Raw genomic sequence first — 10962 nt, 5'->3', positions numbered from 1 at the left:
TGAGCTTCTGGGAGAGCCAATGAGATTTAGGAGTTGAGAAATGACCTATCATATATTCAGACACTAAAAGAACCAATCAGAAACCGAAACTCAGCAAGCCTCATTTGCATATACACGAAATAAATAATGAGGGCGTTTGGGATCGCCAACATTTTCCTGTAGTCATTTGACGGTATCACTTCGGCCGCGGACATGCCTGAACCAGCTAAGTCAGCTCCTGCCCCGAAGAAGGGCTCCAAGAAGGCGGTGACCAAGGCACAGAAGAAGGACGGCAAGAAGCGCAAGCGCAGCCGCAAGGAGAGCTATTCCGTGTACGTGTACAAGGTGCTGAAGCAGGTCCACCCCGATACCGGCATCTCGTCCAAGGCTATGGGGATTATGAACTCTTTCGTCAACGACATTTTCGAGCGCATCGCAGGCGAGGCTTCCCGCCTGGCGCATTACAACAAGCGCTCGACCATCACTTCCAGGGAGATCCAAACGGCTGTGCGCCTGCTGCTGCCCGGGGAGCTGGCCAAACACGCGGTGTCGGAGGGCACCAAGGCTGTCACCAAGTACACCAGCTCCAAGTAAACTAGTTACCTGAGTAAAAGCGCCAAAGATCCAAAGGCTCTTTTAAGAGCCACCCATGTTGTCATTTAAAGATCTGTAATTTTCCAGACTTGGCAAGGTAAGATGGCTAAGCAACACATGGGATAGTAAGGGTTTACTGAACCATCCAAGTTCGGCCGGGCGCAGTGGCTCACGCCCGTAATCCCAACACTTTGGGAGGCCGAGGCGGGCGGGTCACCAGAGGTCAGGAGTTCGAGACCAGCCTTGCCAACGTGGTGTGAAACCCCGTTTCTACTACTAAAATATACAAAAATTAGGCGGGAGTAGTGGCAGGCGACTTAATCCCAGCTACTTGGGAGGCAGAGGTAGGAGAATCGTTTGAACCCAGGAGGCGAAGGTTGCAGTGAGCCCAGATCGAGCCGTTGCACTCAAACCTGGGTTATAAGAGCGAGACTTCTCTTTTAAAAAAAATCCAGGTTCGTTGTTTTTTCCCCTACAGATTGTAAGGGTCACCAAGGAGTAAGCGCGTATGCAGCTTTATATGACACATATCACTCAGCAGCTAAGGAAAAATCGTGTTCTAGATTAATCTCCACTTTTCTTCTCCCCGCACACCACCACCTTAAAACTTTGTTTTCGTTTTTAGTTTCACTTTATCATCCTATTTTTTTTTTTTTTTTTTAATTTGAGACGGAGTCTCACTCTTCACCCAGGCTGGAATGCAGTGGCACCATCTCGGCTCACTGCAAGCTCCACCTCCCGGGTTCACGCCATTCTCCTGCCTCAGCCTCCCGAGTACCTGGGACTACAGGCGCCCGCCACCACGCCCGGCTAATTTTTTGTATTTTTAGTGGAGACGGGGTTTCACCGTGTTAGCCAGGATGGTCTCGATCTCCTGACCTCGTGATTCGCCCGCCTCGGCCTCCCAAAGTGCTGAGATTACAGGCGTGAGCCACCGCGCCCGGCCACTTTATCATCCTATTGCCCTTGATTTGGAGTACCTGGTGGAAATCAAGTTTGGGGTAGTATTAAAGCTAAAATAAGGTCTGAGAAAGCGAAACTCGTCTTTTAGTTCGTTGTTAGCTTTCAAATGGTTGGAGCGGCATATGATGGAGGAAATCACCTCTATTGGTTGCATTTCTAAACCATGGCAGATCGCTACCAGACGTTCTCATATCCCCCTTCCAAGTCCATTGATTTCTCTACAAATTTTACTGAGTTTATAATTATTGGATTACTTCACGTAGCTATATATATTACCTCTTGGCAAGATCAGGAACTCTACCATCTTCCTAGCTGAACATTGAGGTTTAAGAGAAAGAACAGGCAACAGGATAGCCTGAAGTTGGAGCAAAGAAATGAAAATTCCCAGTGCTACAGTCAGATGCTTTTATCTGTAAGCCTTTTTAAGGCTCCAAGGACTGTGTTCTCCCTAAACCTCCTCCTCCGTGTTCTGGAACGACTTTGTCCACAGCTACTTCCTTTCCTGAAATTTCATTTTAAGAGAGGAGTGTTACAAGGAATTAATATTTGTGTGGTAGTCCTTAGAATGCATTATTTCATTCATTGATTTTTTTTTTCCTACAGTCAGCTGTGAAATGGAATCTCCTCTTTTACAGGTGAATGACCTCAAGAATTAAGGTTAAGTAACTAGCCTCTTACACATAAATAAAACTGAGATTTGAATCTATTCTGATTCTAAGGATTACTTCCCACTATTTGTTAGAGACCATCCCAAGCAGGAGCCTACTTGCTGTCATAGGAGTCAGGAAATTTAGGCTCAGTTGTAATAAAAGAAAACTGGTCAGGAGATACACATACTCTTTGTTGCACAGCAAAGTCCTTACACCAGCAAAAGTTCCTTTTAAAAATGAAATAATATTAATGGTGACCTTTGGGCCCTAAAGATCACCTGGCAGCAAGTTTAACTTTTCTGAGCACTGTATTCTGGTGGGGAAACCATGGGCATTGTCAGTGTAAATGTGAGCTCTAAAATCTTATTTTCTATTTATTACCTACATGTCATTATCTGCAAATACCCACATAGCAACTTACTGTGAACATTAAGTGACAAAAATTTGTTTTTAATTTTTTGTTTTGAGACAGGGTCTCACTTTGTCATCCAGACTGAGGTGTAGTGACACAACCACAGCTCACTGCATTCAACCTCCCTGGCTAGTGCTCCCACCTGTCTCCCAAGGAGCTGGCACTACAGGCATGCACCATCACACCCACTTAATTTTTTTTTTTTTTTATGATTTTTGTAGAGCCAGGGTCCCACTGTGTTGCCCAGGCTAGTCTCAAAGTAAATTTCTAATGGAATTTGTGAAGAAAATTCTCTAAGCCCCAAATATAACTAAGGCATTCATTTCTTGCTCCCCAAAGCTAATTTTAAATACATTTTAAATTATATATTCATGAAATATTCAAGCATGGATTAAGGGGGACATCACTCAGGAAGTGATATAGTCCTGATTGATTGTTTCAATCCTAAGTTTGGGCAATTTATCTAATTCTTTTGTAAGCACTTCCTTATCTGTTTATTCCAAACAGGAGTAACAATTAGTAACTACTGCATGACATTGCTGGAGTGATGAATCAAAGAACACAGCTAAAGCACTTAGGACCGTGTCTGCACAGAGAATGACCCCCTAAATATTAGCTATGGCTAAGCCTCTGGTTGAAGTGATAGTGAAGGTGCCTTTGCTCCTGCCCACATTTAAAGCCCAGAGTCCTGAGGCCTAGAATAATTAGCATTTGATGTGAAATGGGCTTCTTTGTCTGGCAGTGTAAATAATACTTTTTGAACAGTTCAATCCCCTCTTTAAAGCCATTGCTTTCCTCTGAAGTATTCTGAAGACATCCTACTGCCTGTGGCTGTTTGATTTCCCTATCATTGCTTGCCAATTCAAGCAACATATCTCATATTTTCCAGGGACCGTCTCATGCCCTCACTAGAACTAGGGGTGCCTCATTTAATGGTCAGATGTGTTTAGTTGTAAGGAAAGAAACCTAGAAATTCACATAAGAATTGCTTAGTACCTTTTTACTCCTTTTTTCCCCAAGTTTCCTATTAACTTTGCTAACCTTGCTACATTTATTTTCCATCCATTTGTTGACTAGCTTTCCCTCATATACCTCCAAATCACAGCCCTGTTTTCAGATGAACTTCTGCACCTTGATAAGTATGTTCTTTAATTGGAACATAAGAAATTGGCTGGCTAATGAGGGCCACACTTTCCTGAATCCATTGTATCCCTGAGACATAGGTCACTTCAAAGGAAACTGATTGGTGTAAATTCCTGGCCTGAAAAGCTGAAGAACACCACCTCACCACTAGAGAAGTAACATCATTTTTAGGCTCTGATTTGAGTCGCTGCTACCATTGTATTTGTCACTCCTGCGGTAAATAACTTCTGAAAATAACCAAGAAGTTACTATCTCCGATCTACCCTCAGCAATGTATATCTCGATGGCATTCAGAACATACTATCTCAAAATATGGCCCCTTGACACACTGAATATTTTAAGGTGAAAGAATATGAGAAGCATCGTGGGCAGGAAGGTCTCTCTGATTTTTCCCAACTCTTCTCCCCTAGAAGCAGGTCATAGGACCCTCATATGAGTCCTAGAGATTCTGAGAGAAATCTGAACAAAAAGACCTTGCTAGGTTTGTTTTACCCTTAGCTCAGTCTTCTTTTTGTCCTATTATATTTCTGCATGACTCTCCACTCTTCATCAAACCTAGTGTACAAACACTCAGGTTTACCCCTTCTCCAGGTCTTCATTTCCTTACGAAGGCTCCCATGTCATGTGAAATTTAAATAAATGTTGTATTAGTCCATTCTCACACTGCTATAAAGAAATAACTGAGACTGGGTAATTATAAAGAGAAGAGGTTTAATTGGCTCATAAAACCTCAGGCTGTACAGGAAGCATAACAGCTTCTGCTTCTGGGGATACCTCAGGGAGATTTTACTCATGGCGGAAGGCAAATGGGAAGCAAGGTATCTTACATGGTGGTGCAGAAGCAAGAGGGAGAGAAGGTGGAGGTACCATACCCTTTTAAACAACCAGATCACAAAACTCACTATCCCAACAGCTCCAACGGGGTGGTATTAAACCTTGAGAAACCACCCCTGTGGTCCAATGACCTCCAACCAGACCCCACCTCCAACACTGGGGATTGCAACTGAACATGAGATTTGGGTGGGAACACAGATCCAAACCATATCAACTGTATATGCTTTTCTCTCGTTAATCTGTCTTTTGTTACAGGGCCCCAGCCAATGAATTTCAGATGGGTAGAAGGGAAAGTTTTTTCTTCCCTACAGCACACAGTAGGTGTGGGCGGGCATCTGTGTTCTGTATGTCTGTCTTTCTAGGGTAGAGAAACAGACATAACACTGAAAAAAATGCAGAGAAAAATAATCCCAGAATGAAAATGTTTGAGATGTGTATTCGTTTGCTAGGGCTGCCATAACAAAGTACCACAGACTGAGTGGCTTAAACATTTATTTTTTCACAATTCTGGAGGCTACAACTCAAGATTAACCCTGTGAGCAGGGTTGATTTCTTCTGAGGTCTCTCTCCATGGTGTGTCGATAACTGTCTTCTCCCTGTGTCTTCACATTATCTTTTCTCTGTGTGTGTGTCCAGTCTTCTTTACTTATAAGGACACCAGTCAGATTGGATTCAGACCCACCTCAATAACTTCATTTTATATGTTTAACGACCCTAACTCTAAATGCAGTCATATTTTGAAGGACTTCAACATATGCAGCAGGGAGGAGGGTAAATCAGTCTATAACAAGAAGTGCAGTAATTAGTCTTCCAAATACTGTATGAACTAAGTATTCCACAGGTGGCTCAAACCCAGCAGGACCAAGACTGGCCTCATTATCCTCATAGCTCTGCTTATCCAAGTTTGAAATTTGGTCCTCATCCTAGATTACCACCATTCATTTTCATCATATATTTAATAATATACAAAATCCTATTCTATTGATTCTATTTTAACATCATATTTTTGTTAATTGTGGCTAAAAATTGGAAAGACAAATGTTGAAGAGCAGGAGTTTCACTAAAAATAGGTTTTATCAGACCCAGCACAGTAGCTCATGCCTATAATCCCAGCACTTTGGGAGGCCATGGTAGGCAGATCACTTGAGCCCAAGAATTTGAGACAGCCTGGGCAACATGGTTAAACCCCATCTCTACAGAAAACACAAAAATTACTCCGGTGTGGTGGTGTGCACCTGTAGTCCCAGCTACTCAGGAGACTGAGGTAGGAGGATCACTTTAGCCAGGGAGGCAGAGGTTGCAGTGAGCCATGATCCCGTTACGGCACTCCAGCCTGAGCGACAGAGAGAGACCCTGTCTTAAAAGAAGAAAAAAGACAAAAATGGTTTATGCATAATGAAATACTGTGCAGCTATTAAAACTAATGTCAAAAAAAAAACATAAAATATGCTTGAAGGATAGTACTTTGGGAAAGGTGCCAAATCATATATTCTCATTTATATTAATATATCATATACATGTGTAGTATAGTTGGTTACAGGAAAAAAACCTGACTAGAAGGCTCAATGCCAAAATGTAAACAATTCTGTTGCATTCTTTGGGATGAAAGGATCAGCTCCTCTGGAGAGAACTTTCTTTATTTGGCTGTCTCTAAAACTCCCAGTAGTGTGGTTAAGAAAAAGGAAGTTCTCCATTAAGCCCTTTCCTTTTCCAAGTTTCCCTGTCCTGTGTTAAGAAAAATAAAAGTAATTTTTTTCTTTTTTCTACTGCCTCCATATTTGCAGAAAAAAAATTAATTGAACAAATAATTATTGAACACCAACTATGTACACAGTATTATTCTAGGTTTGGCATATAAAAAATTAATAGGATAATTTTAAGATACAATTCCTAAGGAAATTGAAAAACAAGGCAAGAGAAAAGTATCCTAGCATTAAAGGAAAGAATAGAGTAAGATTAGTGAACCACTTAATAATCCATGTGACTCTAAGTATATGTTCTTGTTTATAAAATAATGCATGAGTGACCTCAAAGAGGATCAAATGGGAAAGTTAAGCAAAACTTGCAGTATTACTGTAAGGACCAGAAAATCATAAGGAATTTTAATGCCAAGCCAGCAACATTTCAAGGCAATAGTTACCTCCAGGGGAAGTAGTGGGAGGATGAGAGATGAGGTCAAAGTTGTTATTTGTCATATTTTTTATATCTGGTTGGCAACTGGGTTCAAGCATGGTTATCATATTATCCTTTATATATCCTTTATATATCCTTTATAACTTGTATATGGATTTAATACTTTTTTTCTTTTTTTTTTCAGACGGAGACTTGCTCTGTCACCCAGGCTAGAGTGTAGTCGCAATCTCGGTTCACTGCAACCTCCACTTCCTGGGTTCAAGCAATTCTCCCACCTCAGCCTCCAGAGTACCTGGGACTACAGGCACACACCACCCTGCCCGGCGAATTTTCCTATTTTTGGTAGAGATGGGGTTTCACTATGTTGGCTAAGCTGGTCCCGAACTCCTAACCTCAGGTGATCCACCTGCTTCAGCCTCCCAGAGTGCCAGCATTACAGACATGCGCTACAGCACCTGGCTTTACATTTTTTTTTGAGACGGAATCTCGCTGTCACCCAAGCTGGAGTGCAGTGGTGCAATCTCAGCTCACTGCAAGCTCCGCCTCCCAGTTTCACACCATTCTCCTGCCTCAGCCTCCCGAGTAGCTGGGACTACGGGCACCCGCCACCGTGTCCGGCTAATTTTTTGTATTTTTAGTAGAGACGGGGTTTCACCATGGTCTCGATCTCCTAACCTCGTGATCCACCCACCTTGACCTCCCAAAGTGCTGGGATTACAGGCGTGAGCCACTGCACCCAGCCTACATTCTTTTATATGTATCTAGAATTATAAATTTTAAAGCAAATAAAGAAACAATAATGAACAAATGTATTCATGGAAAAGTCATCTCACCTTCCATAAAAATACAGAACCTCCATAACTATTGCTGGTATTAGAAATTTGGTTATACAAAAGGCAATCTCCCCTTATACTCTGAAAGTCTATACATGCTCAAAAGACCAGGCACTTTACAAAAATCACTGCTAATATACAAGACTTGCTGTGTAAAGGATAGTTCTTGAAGTATCTTCCTTTTCTGCCAGGAGGACATAACCTAACATGTACACTAAAGTATTTCATTTTATCAATTGTAAATTTAGATTTATATTCATTTTATTTATATTCATCTAGGCACTTATTAAGATAAACACATAATTTGAGTCTAATATGCTCAGTGCAAGAACTAGTTTCGTGAAAGATGCTAGAATTGTGACATAATCAGAACCAAAGCAGGGAGGAGAGATTTTGTATGGTTCCCTGCTGTCCAGAATAAAGTCTATATTCCTGTCATTGGCCTAACAGGCCTCCAACATCTGGCACCAAGCCAGGAACTATCACTTCTGATATTGACTTGAATTACATTCATCTGACATTCCATATAATATTCTATGCCTGCTTTCCTTTTCATAACCATATGTTTTCACTCTCCAAATAGACTGCAGGATCCTTAGGAGCAGGGAAAAATATAGTGGGAAGGCCGTGGAGAAGGGAGCGGGATTGTAATGCCAATGGGGTCACAACCAGCCTCACACAGAGGGTGTTATTTGAAAGAAGTGAGGCAGCAACACTTAAATCTAGAAGCTGAGTTGCCCACACAAAGGGAAATGTCAATATATAGTCCCTGAAAGAGATATATACTTACAGCAAGTTTGAGAGGCTAGCGGAGCTGGGCGAGGAAGGAAAGGAGTAGTGGGATTTGAGGCCAAAGAGATAACAAGAGCCAGAGAGTGGGGCCTTGCAAGGTACTGAAAGGACTTTGGGTTTTGTTTTTAGCGAAATGAGAGTAATTGGAGGGTTTTCAGAAGAAGAGTGACCTGATTTTATTCACCCTTTATTGGAAATCTGTGGGACAAAACTAGGCAATGAGGGTGCTACAACAATAAAGGTGAGCGTTGGCAGTGGCTTGACCAGAGCAGAAGTGGGAATGAGAAACAGTTGGATTCTGCTTGTTTTCAAAGAAGAGCTCATAGAACTTACTGATGGATTGTTATGCAGGATGTGAAAGAAAACCACAGAAATGACTCCAACTAAAACAGTAAAATGCCATTCACTAATTTCAAGATGATGGGAGAAGCTGTTTTGCAGAGATAATGAAAGAAATTCTGTTTGAAGCCTATTAAAGTTTGAAGTGCATATTAATTGGACTTTCAAGTTGAGATGTCAAGTAAGTAGCAGGGTCTCTGAGTATGGACTACAAGGCTGTGGGCTAGTGACTTAACGTCCGCAACATCAACATATAGGCAGCATCTCCATAGCAACAAACATCAGTTCAAAATAATCAGACAGATTTTCATCCTCCACGTCCATCTTCTCAGATCCATCAGGAGCCACAGAACTAAGGGAAGAAAAAAGGCAGCATCAAATACAGAGCTATCAAGCTGAGATCCACAAATACGTTTCAGAAGGCCTGAGAACTCCTGGAATTGCAAGCAAAATGTATGGGGAAAGTGGGCACATTTTGAAAAAGGTGTGAATATCTATCACTGGGTCTCCAAAGTAACCCCTTCATGGCTCTAACTTTAATAGGTTATTTGAATGAAAATTGCAATATTATTGCATACCCTTATTACCAAGGGCATTTTTCTGCATTTGTAAAATAGGGATAACTTTTTCTGTTTGTTCCAAAAATTACAGAAACAGAATTACTAAAGAAAGCACTTGTAAAACTGTAAGTTAGGAATCCAGATGTCCTATGTACAAAGCAAACATTCCTTACTTCTCTAACCCAGGGCCCAGTCCTTGCACTGCTTCTCTTCATTATCAATCCTCTTTTCCTAACAGATATCATTTCACCTTCTGGCTTTTTTACTCTCATGGGAGTAAAAACTCAATGTATGTTTCCAGCCCAGACCTCTTTTCTGAACTCCAGATTTATATATCAAACTGCTTACTTCGTATCTTCCTCTTAGATATGTGTAATAAGCATCTCACACTCTCTCTGGATGTCCAAAACTAAGACACGGAATTCTTTCCAAAACTTGTTCCTTCAGTATTCTTCCCCGTTTTAGCAATTGATACCTCCATTTCAGTTGCTGTCAATGAAATCACTGGAATCATCCATAAATTTTCTGTCTCATACTCTACACATTCAGTGACTCAGAAACGAACTATCAACCTTCTTTCAAAATAAATAAAGAATCCAACAACTTTTCACAGCCTCTACCACTAATACACTGGTCCAAGCCACTACCATCTCAACTCCTTTATTTTAGTACCCTCCTAACTGGTCTCTGCTCCTATCCAGGCTCCATCACAGTTTATTATTCATCAGGCATCCAGACAGCTCATTCTAAAATATAAATCAGATAATCTCAGTCCTCTGCTCAAAACCCTGAGTGGCTCCCACCTCACTAGGAATAAAAGCCAAAGTAGTTAGACCGGCCATATAGAAACTGCTCACCTCCACTTGCCTTTCAGACCTCATCTCCGTTCCTCTGCACCCCTTTTGCCCTTTTGCCCCGACACAATAACTCTCTGCTATCTCCAGGCTTTGCTACTTTGCCTTCTACTTGGAATATTCTCTCGTCTTTTTTTCTGCAACCATAGCTCTATCAGTAAAGAATTATCACCTTCTCGACTGGGCGCGGTGGCTCACACCTGTAATCCTAGCACTTTGGGAGGCCGAGGTGGGCGGATCACATGAGGCAGGAATTCAGGACCAGCCTAATCCCATATGTACTAAAAATACAAAAATTAGCTCGGTGTGGTGGCGCATGCTTGTAATCCCAGCTACTCAGGAGGCTGAGACACTAGAATTGCTCGAACCTAAGCGAGGTGGTGGTGGAATGTGCCGAGATCGCGCCACTGCACTGCAGCCTGAGCAACAGAGCAAGACCCTATCTCAAAAAAATAATTAATTAAACATCACCTCCTCCCTCCACACGTCTTTAGCCTGTTTCAGTGATAGCACTTAGCACCATCTGATACAGTTTCACTTACTTTGTGTGTGAACGCACACCCAACAGACTCCATGCATACAGAAAATACTGTTTTGTTCACTGTCATTCACTCCTATAATTCTCAGAGCCATGAACAGTACCTGGCATACGTTACTTGCTCAATTTTTGTTGTTGTTAAATTTCTATCCTCATACAAACCAGTGCCTTAGCTCCGATAACATCGTTCTTTTCATATTAATGAACAAGTCCATATCTTTAAAAAAAGATGAAACTCAAAGTAACTCCATTGATTTCTCGATTTCAAAGTTATAACCCTATAATTTGCTTGCTGACCACAAAGAGGAAAAATCTGATTTTACAATGGAACTATCATC

General features: G+C 41.5%; 2 protein-coding genes across 2 annotated transcripts in view; one reads left to right on the top strand and one right to left on the bottom strand.

Moving 5' to 3' along the window:
• The first annotated feature begins 19 nt into the window (after positions 1-19).
• Positions 20-7516, top strand: LOC129473579 (histone H2B type 1-C/E/F/G/I). The gene is made up of 2 exons (XM_055264225.2): positions 20-670; positions 6893-7516. The coding sequence occupies exon 1, from the start codon at positions 193-195 to the stop codon at positions 571-573; it is 381 nt and encodes a 126-aa protein (XP_055120200.1). The 5' UTR covers positions 20-192; the 3' UTR covers positions 574-670; positions 6893-7516.
• LOC129473584 (histone H3.3 type 1) overlaps positions 4433-10962 on the bottom strand; it is a 44127-nt gene continuing 37597 nt past the window's right edge. The window contains 1 exon segment of the mRNA XM_055264231.2: positions 4433-9024. The gene's annotated coding sequence lies outside the window, so the exon portion shown is untranslated.

The sequence above is a fragment of the Symphalangus syndactylus genome, chromosome 23, assembly GCF_028878055.3.
Source record: "Symphalangus syndactylus isolate Jambi chromosome 23, NHGRI_mSymSyn1-v2.1_pri, whole genome shotgun sequence".
NCBI lineage: Eukaryota > Metazoa > Chordata > Mammalia > Primates > Hylobatidae > Symphalangus > Symphalangus syndactylus.
The sequence above is the reverse complement of the archived record's forward strand: the minus strand, read 5'-3'. Positions and strand labels throughout refer to the sequence as shown.

What these genes read in the sequence shown, in the direction of transcription:
- LOC129473579 (XM_055264225.2), top strand. Translation starts at nt 193, where the DNA reads ATGCCTGAACCAGCTAAGTCAGCTCCTGCCCCGAAGAAGGGCTCCAAG.